General features: G+C 40.2%; 1 protein-coding gene across 3 annotated transcripts in view; it reads left to right on the plus strand.

Annotated features, from left to right (window-relative positions):
• The window catches only part of TOX3 (TOX high mobility group box family member 3), a 93,947-nt gene that overhangs the window by 65,715 nt on the left and 12,146 nt on the right, over positions 1–16,086 (plus strand). For 2 of the 3 annotated variants that reach the window (XM_054200536.1, XM_054200534.1), the window contains 2 exons: positions 2,572–2,637; positions 6,549–6,803. In XM_054200536.1, the coding sequence (XP_054056511.1) occupies positions 2,572–2,637; positions 6,549–6,803 (321 nt within the window). The remainder of the gene's footprint in view (positions 1–2,571; positions 2,638–6,548; positions 6,804–16,086) is intronic. The other variant, XM_054200535.1, reaches the window with a different exon arrangement.

Here is a 16,086-nt window from a genome sequence, read left to right on the forward strand (position 1 = left end):
TATGTTCTTGTAACTTTTAGCTTTGACATTCCTCGTTACATCATTTGCTTCCACAGTCTTAATAAAATGGAAAATTATGTTGTCACTTTCCCCTTTGTTTTACTTTAATAGAACAAAAAGGAAGAAAACCACTTGGCAATCAGAACGGCAGTGGTTGTGGTGTGAGGAATACATGTAGATCAAAACAATGTAGAATTTTACTCTTCAAGGTAAAAATCAGCTACATTTCCATGTTGAGGCACTGGAGCCCCTAGGATGCTAAAGCTCATTAAAATAGGATAGGGTTTGTTCCGATTTATTTACCCAGTGTTAGAGCTATATTCGCCTATTGTACCTTTGCGCTTAGGTGTAATTTGAAAACCCGATTTCACTTTTTTTGTTACTGTGGAAAGAACAGCTCTAATGGAGCCATTGGAGTTTTTCATGTAAATGCTGCTTAGTTTGCCACTAACTGACATGAAAAAAATCCATCCCGTCGATCTCACTGTTGAGCTGAAGTATGATGTCTTTGTACAACAAATCCGCACACACATAGCCTTATGTGCCAAAACAGTCATTTGAATGTGCAATTTTATTTGAATTTTTTAATCTCCAAAAATGGGTGACATCTGGGCTTTTAAAAAATGGGTGACATTACTTGAGTATCTGCATAGCTGGGGATAACAGAGTTTTAATAGCTATGAGGCAGCCCACATATTGTGTCAAGGCCTCTGTTGCTAAACATGTGTTATAGGTTGAAAGATTCAGCGTGATAAGTACACAAATGGAATTTCATACTTCAGAGTGAGGACTCTCATTCCTTCCTCCCCATGATTGTCTTCTGATTTCGTTGATGTTCTGTTCTGTCAGTCAGACCATTCATCAGGTACATGAGGCTCTGATTCTTTGTGTTCATCTTCCTTTTTTCATCCTCTATCACTGTAGTTTCCTCCTCTTTTTTTTTTTTTTCTTTTTTCCTCCTTTTAACATTTGGTCTTACTTTCAGAAACGGATTTTGGAGTTTTCAGGGAAAGAGCCTTTCTTGAAAGGATGGCTCTGGCCTCTCCACTGCTCTAGCATGCTGGAGGAACTGGAGAGAGTCAGGCTTTGAAACGCTTCCCTGCTAAAAACAGTCAGACACCAAGTACTGCAGTAGCGAATGGAGCTGGAGCAAAGTGGTTTTCCTTTCAGGACAGGTTCAGCTGCTCTGAAGGCACAACAGAGTTTCCTGCAAAGAACAATCTGTGCAAGCGTGTGGTTGCCCATCCTCATGCACTTGTTGCAGAGCTTATGCTGCTGGTGGTGGTGTTTGCTGTTGTGGTTTTGGGGAGGAAGGTCCACCAAGAGTGGGCAAGATAAAACAAAGCCTTCCTGAAAAAATTTGCTTTACAGAACTCGAAAATGGGAGTTAAGGGAAGAGTGCTTGGTATGGCTGTAGCACAGTGATGTGGCAGGGCATTGTAGGGAGAGCACAGGGACTTTTCTCTCCTTTGATACTCCTACTTTGCGGTCTGCCTGATAATAGAAATGCGAAAATGTGAAAGCCTGTGATTTAGTGTCTTAGTGGTAGCTGCGTGACATGTGTGGTATTTGTTCCTTGAAGCAAAGACTCTAGATGCCTGCCTGCTCCAGGAACACATGCAGAAATAGTTACCAGACTACCTGCTTTTTGGAAGTGCCGTTTAGGGAATAAGGCACACTAGTGCCAATTAACCAAATGCTGATAATCTCTTTCTTTTATATGCTCCATCTGAAAAAAAAAAAAATAAAAAAAAAGAGAGAGAGAGAGAGTAGTTATCTTCAACAAATGTTCACACTTGAGAATTTGGAGGAAATGACTGTGGCATCTGAGAGGATCCTTTCAGATCACTCGTGTGTGAGAGGAGTTGCACCTCAGTGGGAGCAAGCGGGCACTTGGCCCACGCCACCCTGGGTAGATCTCAGGGTCTCGCTGTGATACAGCTCCTCCGATTTGCAAAATCTTCTGGTGTTAACATTCACTGGGGGCGTGGGAGCTCAGCCAGAATGAAGGATTGACAAAGGGGGATTGTTTGGCTTTTTAATTTTGTGGAAAGAATGGGATTTTAAGAACAACGCTGCAGATTCTCGTTCTTCCCCTTGTTGACCTTCATGTCTTTAAAACACGGTCTACTCGGAATAGTAATACGCCAGCTACTTCCAGCTGCAGCAATCCTCCGGATCAGGATCATCTGCAGAAATACTATAACGTGTGTCAGGAAAGATGTAGTAGAGTCTAAATGTCTTTTCTGGAGAATAGTCTCTTTCTAATGGACACTTAATTTCCAAAGTCACCTCTAGGACTGTGGGGTGGCTTTGCTACATGGACAAAGAAAGTTGAAGAGCCGCACTTGGATTTATTCCATGTGCAGACCTGGGGATGCAGAGTATGTAATGATAATAATGCTGAATCCAATCTAGTTCTGACTTCAAAGAACATCTGCAAAATTACCTCTTATCTGTTTGTTGTTTTGGTTTTGTTGGGTTTTTTCAACTTTTTTCTATGCCAGTGATGGGGTAAAGAAAAGTTTATTGTGGCATGCATTAAAATCCAAATATTTGTTTTTCTTTCAGTTTGGAAACAATAACAACTACATGAACATGGCAGAGGCAAACAATGCATTTCTTGCTGCAAATGAGGTAGATGTTTTTCTTTTTTATCTATGCCCATATTCTTCTGTTTGCTGTGATAATTTAACAGACTTTGAATGGATGAAAAGTGAAGTGACGAATTTCTGTGTGTTTTATGGAGCACAAAATAAAGACTTTAATGAGAAAGAAAATAACCTGACAGCTCTCCATTACTAGTCAATTTAGCTGTCCATAAGGCTGTTACTTACATAGCATGTCAATAGAAACAAATCTGCTTTATGTATGAAAAAAATTATAAACAGAAGGAAACAAATAAAAAGCACAGTAGGTGTACACTTTGAAAGCAAGCTTAGTAATAGTCCTTTCTAGCTAATGTGCTAATTTCTGTTATAGATACAAACATTTGAATTTGGGTTCTTAATACCCATAGAAGTTAGAAAACCAAAATCGACTTTGTTGCCTGAAAGGGCAGCCCGGGGGCCGGGCCGATGGAGGCTGCTGGCCTGTGGAGGTTTGATGTGCCTTTGAGCATGGAAACAGGAGAAAGGGATGGCAATGGCGGTCCCCGGGTATTTCTTACAGTGGTGCCGCCTTGCAGCAGTTCATAGACCATCAACATGCTAATCCTGACCCCAGCTCTAGACAGAAACACTTTTTGCTCATCACTAAAACCTCAACGGCTCCTATTCCAAAGGGAGGGATGGAAAGTGCAAGACGCGCTGTCTAGTAATGTGCATAGCGATACGGAGAAGAACAACTAGATATTTATATAGGGTGCCCGCCATAAATTATCTTCTCCACGTGAGGAAAGGTTAGCAAACTAGGCAGCCTTGATTTTACATGTCGTAAAGTGGCGATTCAGTCGCAGGTATTCTTGTGCACTTTTTAAAAAGTGATCTTGGAGAAAATAGGCAGAAAGGTGTAACAATAAACACGGAGGTTAGAATCAAGAGTCGTATTTTATGATCATTTGTACAATGGTCACCATCTCTTTTTACCCAGCAAGACTGCTTAGATAAGGGAATATTGTTTGGCACTAGCTCCAGTGTTATTTGTGATAATGAACACAAACCCCATCTGTAATGACAACATGATGTTTCTTTCTGTAGAATTTCTTTCCTACATTTGAATCAAACATTGATGAAAGCTCTGCTGCCAGCAGCTGTTCAGAGACAATTTAATTCCAGCTGTGATAATTCACCGTGTCAGACATTGGCTGTTATATGTTGATACAACAGTTCTCCAGATTTGCATTTTTATCAAAAGGAACAAATGTTTTGAACATTTCAGTACAGATGGCATTTAACCATGCACACGTTTTTTTAAAAAAAATGTGTTAAGATATAAATATTTGAAAAGTTAATAAAATCACAATTAAAAAGTGTGATTGGTAAGATAAATCCCACAAACGTTATACCATCTTTTGGTGGTAACAGCACCTTCCTGCAATCCCAAATTGCATACTATTCAGGCTCTTTTAACAGACTGAATAGCCCAGTGATTTGGATTTATGACTATTTCACTAAGGGGCTTTCTCTCTTCATAGATTACATCTATTTTATCCTCAGTCTTAGGTCCGTTATGTGTTTTTTAAAAAACATGTATACGTATTTGTACAAGTTATATTGTGAGAATTAAATTCACGTTTAAAAAATGTTAAGGTATTAATCAATTTACTCTCCCACTTGTAATAGGCTGTAAGTATTAAGATGAATGCTACTTTTCTAAGTAAAATATTTTATTATTATATTATTATATTGTGTTATATATTTACACAGCTGTCCTAGAGTTATTCTGTTAGACGAGGAAAAAAGATCCAGTTCTTATAATTACTCCTATCTCATAAATATGTCAAGTAAAGAGAGGTTCGAATGTACTATAATAATACTGATTTCACTGAACCCTTTTGCTTGAACAAGGAATAAAAATATGATTAAGTGTTAGTGTTCGCATTAAAGCGTGAACCTGGCTTTGCAATTACTGCATTACAATGTATTTAATTACAGTGTTTTTACATTAACGTGAATCTAGCTTTCTCGCTATGATTTTGGGCCTGAGCACTGCTGAGCTAAAGCCCATTTTATTCCTGTAAATAATGCCTTAAGAGTGTAATCCTAGAGCACGTTCAGGCTTAGAAACCACGCGTTTGCTTTATGTTTTCTGTCTCCATGTCATGATTACTACGACCCATTTTAAAGCACCTTAAATATTTATTGAAATAATATTTCAAGTGTTAATTACAGTGGTAATGAAAACAGCCAAATGCCACATATCAAGAATGAGTGTTTATTCGTATTGTTAATGTGATATGTTAGATTTCATTAAGCAGTAATGGGGTAGCAAATGAGTCACAAATTACAGTTGCATCTGTTACTAGACCACATTAGTGCCAAAATAACTGCAAATGCAGCCATAGGGTTATGTTCATTAGCCAACCACTTCTCCTGGCCAATCCATCCTTTGTGTTTGTGAGCTTAAGGGGTTCACGGGAAGAAAAATTCACACCTTTTGTCGTACAGCAGCGGGGAAGTCAAACGTCTCCCTCGTCCAGGCCCGGCTTTCCGTCCAGCGTGAAGTTACAGCCTTGCAGATGGAGGGAGATGGGGAGAGTCTCAGCAGAGCCTGACGGTGCTGCAGACTGCAGCAGGCTGGGACCTCATCATTTCTGGTGTGAGACCAATAATGACAGCTGACAGGTTCTATAGGCAAGCGGAGGTTTTTCTTGTGTTTCAGTTTCCATCTTCTCTCAAGCGGTTATTAATTTATATCATCATTAACAGTTTGAAGGATGACAATTTGCAGCAGTTAATGAGATCTTTCACTGAACATATCATTTTTAAATTAACTGGCATTAAGTCACTCTTTCAAACAATGTAAATAATACATAAAACAATCCCCTCCCCAGCCCCCTCCCCCCCCCCCGAATCCTGAACTAATGCAAACAAACAAATCCCAGAGCAGCCTTGCATGTCCGGAACAAGACAAAAGTGCCTATTTTAGGATTGCCAACTGCCCGATTTGATCAAGACAGTCCTGATTTGGGTACATTTAAAATGGCCTAATTTCAAGCACTGAGTTTCTATTATTAAGCAGCAGTGGACCTGAAATAAAAGATGAAAGTTAATTTAGCTCGCAAGAAATTTAAATAAGCGTAGCTCATTTGTTTCCCAAATAAAAGTCAGCAGTGTTGAGGCCAGATATAGACTCTACTTGAATAAAGATTATCTTTGACAGACGCATGCACCCGTACGAACACGCACAAACCCTGCAGATAACTGGCGGTAAATGTTTTTGCTCAAGGCATCTTAACAGGTGTTTAGTTCGTAACAAACCTACTGTTCAAACAAAGCTGGCTGGCTTCTGAAAGCCCTGGAAGCTGCTGTAATCGCCTGTGCTCTTTTAGACGTGTCTCTCCTCCAAATTACAGCCCTTCTTTAAAAGGGGGCATCGTACTTTTGGGACGGAAAAGAAAAGAAATAAAAAGACCAGAATTATAATAGTTTGTGTTTATTAGTGGACAAAAAGGAAAGAAAAGATGTGAAATGGTCAGTGCTGAACTAATGTTGTGTGCGCACTACAAAATTGTCAGTATTTTATGAAGCATGAGAATAATGTAAGCTGTTTGTGCTATTTTACTAACATATCAATAAAGTGGCAATTTGTTATACAGCCAAATCCAATGTAGCTGATATGCAGACTAACAACAAAGACAGATGTTGCTAATTAAGTACGCATTAAAAAACTGTTAATACTGATACTCCATTAAAGCCATATGATAATGAGACTTAAATCTTTAATCAGAATGATCCACAAACCCCATCAGCATATGAAACTTTAAAAATTTGGTTGCGTATAGAGTTTGCATTTAAGAACCAAACCAGATTTGGACCGCAGGTCCGGAGGTGGTTGCTGAGAGCAGTGTGCCCTGACGTGGTTTGCCTTGTCCTGTGCTTCTCTAGCAGACGTTCCACACGCCGAGCCTTGGGGACGAGGAGTTTGAAATCCCACCCATTACCCCCCCGCCCGAGTCAGACCCCGCGCTGGGGATGGCAGATATACTGCTGCCCTTCCAGGGCCTTGGTGACCAGCTGCCTGCGCAAGGAAATGAATTTACACCTCAGTTTCCCCCCCAGAGCTTGGATCTTCCCTCTATTACGATATCCCGAAATCTCGTGGAGCAAGACGGCGTCATCCACAGCAATGGATTGCATATGGTAGGTGCGGTTCTGTTGTCTGTCGAAGCACGGTAATGTAGACTTGTGTCATCTATCAGTTTTAATTGACCTCTCAGAAGATCTGTGTGATTCCTTGGTGGTGTAGCCTGACCAAGCACTTGCCGGTGTTCTGGATCATGTGCAGGCGTACTCTGTATGAATGATGACACGTGTTGTCACTGTTACACAGCAAACAATAATACGCTATTATTCAATTCCCTAAGGTAGTTGGCAAATGGTTAAGGGTTTAATATTGGTGGATTCAGGAAGGTAAACGTGGTTGTTAATGTACAGCGCAATGCTATTCTGTGTGTGAGCAGACCTCTTGTGAAGAAGCAGTCAGGCTTTATAAACACAGAATTTTAATTTTGGGAATGGACTTGGAAGCCCATATCCATCAGCATCATGTGCACCCCAAGTGCTGAAGAAGTTCAAAAATGTGTTACACAATTGACACTGGCATCGAGAGTTGAAAGACCGTTGTGTTGGCCGGAGTGAACTACGGCATTTAGAAGGAATTGCTTGTCTGTATTTCAACTATAGGACCCACATCTGGCAGCCATCAGGATATTTTGAAAGTGCGTTATTGAGAGTAGCTCGGAAAGGGAGCCAGACAGCATGCCTGCAGTAAAAACCCATATAGTTCCCTATATTCTGTGGGCTAAATCTTTGTAAATGAAAATTGATGTTGGTTTGTTTTTTTTTTTAAAACTCATAACGGAAGTGATAGGTATGTATTACCTTGACCATACTCAGCAATACAGGGCCATAAAAAGACTTCGTTCTGTCCAGTGCTCTTGTTGACCATAGCAGCTGGGGCAGGTTGGGCCTGTTCTCCTGCTCCTGGGCTGTTCCCGAGCCCTCCAGAATGGGGAGGGACGATCTGGGTGTGGGGAAGAGCTTAGTGACGGGGACTGTTAGGCTAATTCCAGTGGTCGTTCCTGCTAATGAGAACAATCAAAACCAAAGCTGGATGGAGTCTTCCCCAGAATCTATAGGCACCGTGGGGCTGTGATCTCCATGGGAGGGCACACGGGGCACTTCCCACTTTCTTGCTGTATTTCCCTTTCAGCTTTGGGGGATCTCCCTGCCTGGGTTTCTCTAAGCTTTGAGCAGCAGCGTTCATACTCGCAGGCATGAGACACAGCTGTGAGTCGCTTTATCATGCTTAGCATTTTAAACTCAGTGGCTACAATTAGAATTAGTTCCTGTATTGTGCATTGAAGACAGAGTGAATGTTTAGCTTGAACAGATATTTTACATCAACTGTATTTTCTCTGATTGGCTGTTTTATATGGGACCTCTTGCTAAACTCAGTGTAGTGAAAATAAAGATTTACTGCTGGACTGTAATAAAGGTCAACATGTTGTCATGTTATGATTTCATGTAGATCTTTTTTCTTTTTTATTATACTGGCAAGAAAAAATTAATTAAAGGTTTACAAATGAACACACACCAAATATTTCTCTGGAATTTTGCAGGCGACTGGCTTCATTACAAATTATAATATTTCCTTGGAGGTCATGAAGAGTACCTAGCACTAATACAGTATTAAGCACAAACTGTTCATAATTTAGGAGGTACAGCATTCAGTAATTCCGTAGATAAAAAGCAGGGACTGCCTAAAACAGGCCTTGAAGGATAAGATACTTCTTTTTAGATCCCATTTTGCATGGGATATTGTATGCACTGACTTGTTGGGTGACTACTAAAGAAAGATCAGATTAACAAAACCTGAGAGTCGGGAATGTTATGCCTGAAAACTAAAGTAATGGAGCGTGTGTACACTGAATACAATGAAGCTTGCTCAGAAATATATAATAAATATCACGGGCTGGGTCAGCGTTGGGCTACATGTATGGGTGTCCCCTCAGTGATGTCAAGTGGTTTGTATTCTGAACCCGTTTTGCCTTGTAATTTTGCATCTGTTGACTGAATGTGATTCTTCTGTGAGTAAATGCTGTCACCTTAACAGTTCCAACCAGAAGAGGCCTCCTGGTTAGATATCTCTGTTCGCACAGGATGAGAGGCTTTACATCTTTTCCTTTTTTTTTTTTTTTTTTTCTAGACTGTGCCATGTAGAAATTAATGTCATAGTTCACATTGACTTCAGCGGTAAGAATTTGTTCTCGTAGGGGCAAAGAGAAGATCTAGAGAAGCTCATGCTGCCTTAGCCCAGTAGTCCAGTGGTATTTTCTGGTATGACTGCCAGTTCAAAGCTGTGGGTTGGCAACTTGTGTGTAGTTTTGCTGCAGAGAAGTGATGAGGAATTCTGTGATTTGATACAGAGGAGCCACATAGGGAGGTTTGTGTGTCAGACACCTGCCCACAACTGCTTGATTTGTTTTACACTGTGAGATAGAGCGGCCTCTGCCACTGTATTTTAGTCAGTGGTCTTTTTCTCTTCTGCTTGTAAGTGCTGAGTAGCTTCAGAATTTTAAAAACATTAACAGAGGGTCCTTGCTTAGGACCCTGAACTCACATAGCTCTCTTTAGTACTCAAATTTTCCAGCAGTTAATCTGTATTTCAAAAATAGAAAATGAAAACATTATATCATTTTTTATGTGAAAAATGTGCACTTTATTAAACTGGTAAATATTTATTAATAATATTAGAATTCATCTTTAAATTAGACATTTCATGAATTACCTTGCCTTGGAGCTATAAAAACTTTATTGCAGCAATAAAAAAAATGTAAAGGAGGCATTTTGACTATGAAATTTCATTTCATGGTCAATTGAATTTACTATATCTGAAAGAACTAAAGATGGGGTTGTAAAATAATTATGATGTTCGTATACACTTACAGAACAATGTTCTTACCCAGCGATACTAGGAGAGTGTTATTTAAAGGCTGCATTAATAGTGTATTGCTAATCACTAAAGCTTCTTTAGCTGAATACAAACTTAAATTATTTTAATATGAACTACATTGAGTTTATTTGCTACCTTGTGAAGCATTAGAGAGCTTTACTGTAAGCAATATTTAATTTAGATAAATGTAGTCCTACCCTGTTGAAAAGTCCGGTAGAAGAATTTCACCTTGAAGAAATGTCATGAGATTTTAAATCACAAATGTTGAAAAAATAAAATGGGCTTGGACAGAATTATGATTAATACTGTGTGTCTTTGGCTTTTTTCCATGTACTACCTGACATGTTCACCTATAAACTTGAATGCAGAATCGCCAGAGGCATGGTTAAAAATAGGTTATGTCAAGGTTTTCCTATGTCTCCCTTAGGGTACGGAGTTGAGTTGGCTAGCTACTTCGTAATACTTCTGCAAGTATCTCACATATTTCCCACAGGAAGACCAAAAAAAAAGAAGAAAAAAAAAGAAGAAGAAAAAAAAAAAGGCGTCATTCTCTTTTTAACCTATTCTTTGTGTATTATTACATTGGAAAAATCATTCATGGTGCAAGAAGGGTATTTATTCTCGGCATAAATGTGGCCGCGCGATTATTAAAAGATCATATTGATGAGTTACCAGTTGTTCATACCATTAAGATATACATGCTATGGAAACAATGACAATTTGTCACAATGCTGATTAACTTCATTATTATTGGCAACAAGCACGGCGCATTTCTCTTACTTAACAGCATTTTTCTACATTTAAAAACAGACAACAGCAACAAGAAAAGGAGATAAAATGGAGGCAATTTGATTGTTTTTAATATTTTAATAATATGCAAATAAAATCCTGATGTTCAAAAGTGAGTCACTGAAAAATGGAGTGTGGATGTACATTTGACTTCAAAGAACACATGGATTTACACGATGCAAATATTATCCCTATAAATACTTGAATATAAATAAGTGGAAATCAACTGCGATATCCTCATTAAAAACCAACCCCCAATATTTTATATTAATGCTGTTTTCTGTTGAGCTGCCCATAGAAAAATTATTTTAATCTGCAAACTGTGGCAATTCTGTAAAACTACAACTTGTGCTCCTCAGGGTTCCTTTTTTTAACACCTCTCTATAATCTGCCCAGCCTGCTGAGTAGCATTGACATCAGTAGTACATCAATTTCAGAAAGTGGATTATTTTTACTAGACAGCTATTGTGACATATTGGGTCAGTCATAAATGAAAGATATTCATGCAAGCATGCAATACTTGTAATGAAGTCTCACTCTGACCTTCTGTATGATTGATTCTGTAATTTAGTTTTCTCAGGCAGTGCCTGAAATGAAATGAAATCATGTTGAACAAGTTTTGAATACCCACAGTGCACCAGGAGAAGAAAAATCTGCAGCCCCAGAGGCTTGAGAGAGAGCAGCTGAACGATTTATCTCCATGCTATTATAGCCTTTGCCAGCATTCAACATTTCTTTTTTTTTTTTTTTTTTCTTATTTGGCTTAAGTACTTAATTCTGCAGGTAGCTGTAAATGGGAAAATAAAATGCTGTTCAGATTTAAAATGACAGGACAGGAGTATGTGCAGGGGACTGATAAAATATCTTGAATAGAACTGACCTTTCATGTAGCTGAAAGTTACTGGGGGATTCATCCTCATAATTACCATATAGATTATTTTTATTTCTTTCCTGCAATGAAACATTTCAGAGAGCAGTAGTGCTGATTGAATGAAAATTGAACTTGTTAACATTCTTTTCAGCTTAGCCTGTTGTACATAACAGAAGGTTAGCTTTGATGAATTTCAAAATTCTCTTTCTGATATCTAAGAAACAGACAGTAAAATAATTGTCTCTTTTCAGTCTGATTTTTTTTCTTTTATTCAAAAAAGTACAGATGTTACAAAAACAGACTGGTAATTTTACTTGTATTGCTCCTTATACTACTTATGCCGCTGGAGAAAATGTGTTTCCTATTTGATGAAGATTTGAGCCTGTTTATATTTTATAATTGTTGCCGTGCTGTCAGTGCATTCGGGATCCCACACAGATAAGGCTAATTCATGGTGGAATACGCTCATCTTTAATTACATTACTGCTTAGGAGTGGCACTGTGCTCAAATCAAAGACGTGATGGTGACTATTGCTTTTATTTCAAGAAGAGACTTTTTAAATAAACAGCTCAATGATGTGTCTGTGAAGAGCTGAGTTGCAAATTTGAGCTTATTAAAGGCTGCATACAACAGAAATACTCATGTTTCAGAACAATGGTGCCTTTTACTTAAAGGTCTAAATCTTTTTTAGTAATTTAAATTCCCAAATTACTAATTAACTTCAAAGGAATAGATGAACAGAAGATTGCAGGAATAAAAGCTAAAAAAAGTTGTTTTAAAATTGGCAAAAGGCAGTCATTTCACTACTCACCTGACTGCGTGCCTCTAATTTGTATGTTTAATTTTCCTTTACAAAGAAACTTATTTGTAAATCTCTCTTTTTAATACCCAGTCTGTAATCTCCTATCTAGAGAGAATGGAGTAGGTTTTCAATTAATACAATGTTATAACAACGTTGTTTAATGCGTTGCAGATGAAACAGTTATTTCATGGGTCATTAATGTGTTTAACGCCTGGAACGGTCTATTAAAACAAGCCCTTGTTATTGTTATGAACATGTTTATTGTCATCTTTAATACAAAACATACAACTAATTCCGGAAGGTTGTAATTATGCATTTATAGGAGCAGCAACTATTCTTACTAGAGAGAGAGATTATCTTCAGAGTTTTCTTGTTTCTATTTGTTCTCTGATTGCTGTGGGGGGTTACTAAAAGCAAGGTTTAGATCAAGAGTGTCACCCTGGTTTGTATTGGACTTTCCCAGCAGAAGGGGTTGGCTGTTACCACCGCTGTTTTTAATAATTTGTGGTACCAAGAAAAAATTATCTCAAAATTAAGTAATACCAAATTAAATTATGCTCTGGTGGCTCAGATCGCTGACATTTGGCCACATACAGAACCTTTCAAGTGGTGGCTGACACTTTGTGAAATTAGACCTTTAGGACTCCGTTGGGATTTTGCAGCTCTGTGCTTTGCTGATGAACTTCCAAGTCTTTGCATAGTCTTTTTTTTTTTTTATTGGTGTATAGTTAAGTATTTTATTTTATGTCTGGTGATGTATTTGTGCATTTTTTAGTTACCTTTCAGAGAGCATGTGTGCACGGCTCACGGGGCCTCAGGGAACGTGGACAATGGGCTGGAAACCCTGGAGGCGGCAGACAGCAGTGGCTTCTGCACAGGAGCTACGTGCTACGGCTTTAACACGACATGAAGACGGTGCTAGCCTCATGACGTACTAAATAATAGAGTTTTAACAGCGTGTAGATTTTCATGTCCTCAGTGACGTTGTAATACTCGGTGTGGTTAATATAGTCACTTTTCTGAGACGTGCTCTTCCCTGCTTTCTCATCCGTACAGTCGCAATGGGCCACCTGTTAATGAGCTGTTGTTACGGTTGGAGAAGGAAACGTAGTCTGGTGTTCTTTTCAAAAATAGGCAACTCATAGTAACTACAAGGACCTGTCCATAGGAAACAAAGTGGCAGCAGTTGCCAAAGACACCTGTCTGAATAGCAGGTACTGCTGGTGGAAAAAAAAATAAAATTAAAAAATGATGCAAGTAGGTTATTACCTATCGAGATACATGAGGGATTTCTGCATGAAGGGAGAGAAACCCTGTAACATTGGCGGAAGTCTGGGAAAAAAGACTGTGCCTATTGTATATTAATAGTGCCTAAATTAAGATCCATCAGCTGCAGAAAATATTGTGAGGTGCCATATGACCATGTGGAATATGATCCACCCCACTGGGAAAGCTGTCAGGAATTGGAGCAGAAGCTGAATCTCTGATACTCCCAAGAACTGAGCTCAGAAGGAACACGGATGTGTATGACCGTGGACACCAGCTGCGCATTGAGCCTGGACCATGCCCTTCAACTATTCTGCTTCTTGAGTTGACACTCTAAAGTCAGGAGCTGCTTTCCCAAGCCAGGCAAATGAGGCAGGTGCTGCAGCTGGTCTGGATGTGTTGTACCTGGCCAAAGGCTTTGTTGGGTCCAGCCACCCTCATTCTTGGGTCATTTGGAAACTTCCTTTGAAATTCATGCTATTCTCTGCTGTTACCACCTGTGTTTCCCCTTGGACAGATTACGCAGTACTCAGCTTCCACTTCAAGTTCTCAGGCTATCAAGAAATGCTAAGTCTCTGTAGAGTTTTAAATTATTCTATGTTGTCAGGTAGCTGGAAAAAAACCCACAACCTGTCTCTAGTAATACAAAAGATAATGAGACCTACTTTTCTGATTTGCTTTAAAAGCCAACAACAAACAAACAAAGAAAACCCAAACAAAAAACCCCATCTCCCCACAAAACCCAAAGAAACATACCCCCTTTGCAGAATACAACTACCAACGCTTGTAGCAATTTTTGAACAAACAAATGCCATGTAACCCCCAAGTCTGTCCCCCCTAATTCCTTGCACAATTTTTGTTACCTTTGATAATGTTTGTTAGTTGTCATGCTGCCTTGCGGTCTCTCCCCATGTTGCTTACTGCATAATAAGGAGCTTTGAAGTCTGCCTTTGATTCGGTAGCTGAAGCACCTGAAGTTGCAGAGGTTGTAACAAAACTGCTAACAGCATTTATCTGACACTCTGGGACTCGGTTTTAACTCTCCGGGGTTTGTTTGCAGTGTGCCTTCGCTGTTTGCATACAGCAGACCCAAGCTTGTACTGCTAATGTGGAGAGAAGCTCCTCGTGCCAACAGACTCATCCCATCGGAGCCCAGATCTGTGGGGTCTGAGTCACACGCACATTGTGATCGTGCTGTTGGGTTCCTTGTCCAAAAGGAGTGCGATGCAATATGCTTTCAAGGATGGTAGATGTTCAGGGAGAAGAGAGAGGAGAATCTGTTTTTAAATGCCTCTATGAAATGGTGTAAAAAATTAAATTTTCAAGAAGCTGTGAATTAGGTGATGCTAAATCATCAGTAGCAGCCACTGTGCATGGGTGGAGGGCTGTAGCAAGCCCACGGTGCCATCCGTCTGTAAGAGCAGAAGCCTTTCTAGAGCAGGAGGACTCAATAGCAAGCGAGGCACCCAAGAAGCGTTACCCCTTCAGCCCACTCTGGGGACTGCATGAGGGACCTACAGGGTCACAGGAAAGTAAATGGGTAAGAACAAAGCTCCCAAACAGCAAATGCTCCATGCTAAGGTGATGGGGCATCCCGGGTAAGGATTACAAGCATTTCAGAGAAAAGTCTTTGTCTCTTAATTTGGTAGTTTTGTGTGATTTTTGGCCTAGCTGTGAGTTTCAGTGTTTCTTCACCATGAAATGCAGCGTTTTGTTAGAGGTAGCTGAGCATGCTGTGGGTGAGCTGGTACCGGGGGAGGCCACGGAGCAGTGTTGCAGAGGTGCCTCATCCTGGGGCCCGGAGAGGCTGGCCTGGCAGGCGCGCGGGCTGGTTGGTCCTGTCCCTTGGCACCTTCTTGCTTGGAATGGCATCTCTGAGGTGGTGCTGCACCGCCTGGCCGTGCTGTGCTCCTACTGCCTAACGCCTGAGGGTGGTTCCATAGGAGAAATGGTTTGAAGTTGTGATTTGGTGGTCTCACAGCACTCTTACCACCCCCTCTGACAGGTCAGGCCGTCTGTTCTGAAGGAGGCCCTGAGCTGCATGGGGGAGTACGAGGAACACCAGCCATGCGAGAGGTCACTGCAGACATGGTTGCAAATCAGACCCCAAAGAAGAGCAAGGGATACTACGTCAGAAAGATTCCAATAAAACATGTTAAACTAACTTGGAGGTTGCAGCCATGTAAGAAGATTCTGTCATATAGCAGGAGGTGGATTTTGAGAGACATCTGAGATTGTCAGAACAAAAGGAGACAGTTGCTCAGTTTGGAGGAATAAATCAGTGGACCCTCATGTTTGTTGGGTTTGGTTTGATGTTTGGTTTTTTTCCTCTTCACGTCCCTTCTCTGGTTTGTGTGCTCTGTGTGAACAGAAAAGAGTAATTTCTGGTGTAGCGGGACTGGGGGAGCGCACAGACCAAGAAGTTGCATATTCTTCGTGTTCTTCAGGCGGCAGAGTGCGCGTAAGCCTCCTGTCACCAACTGATCTTTCAGATCCAGCTGCAGACATCATTGTTTTCCAAACCGACATGTACAGTTTGTTGTAGCCTTTACTTGGGAATTAAGCTAGGTAAGGTTTACTTTTCTACAGAGACATGAAGCAAAACATGGGAGTTTTCTCATTGCCTGGGAAAAGAAGCTGCTGCTGCTTGTAGTGGATCTCCTGATAACTGCAGTTTGACAGATCTATTACTGATGGCAGCATCTGAGGAGGGGAGAGGAAGGACACTTCTTCAGTGGT

This window comes from Rissa tridactyla, chromosome 4, assembly GCF_028500815.1.
Source record: "Rissa tridactyla isolate bRisTri1 chromosome 4, bRisTri1.patW.cur.20221130, whole genome shotgun sequence".
In the NCBI taxonomy this organism is placed as follows: domain Eukaryota; kingdom Metazoa; phylum Chordata; class Aves; order Charadriiformes; family Laridae; genus Rissa; species Rissa tridactyla.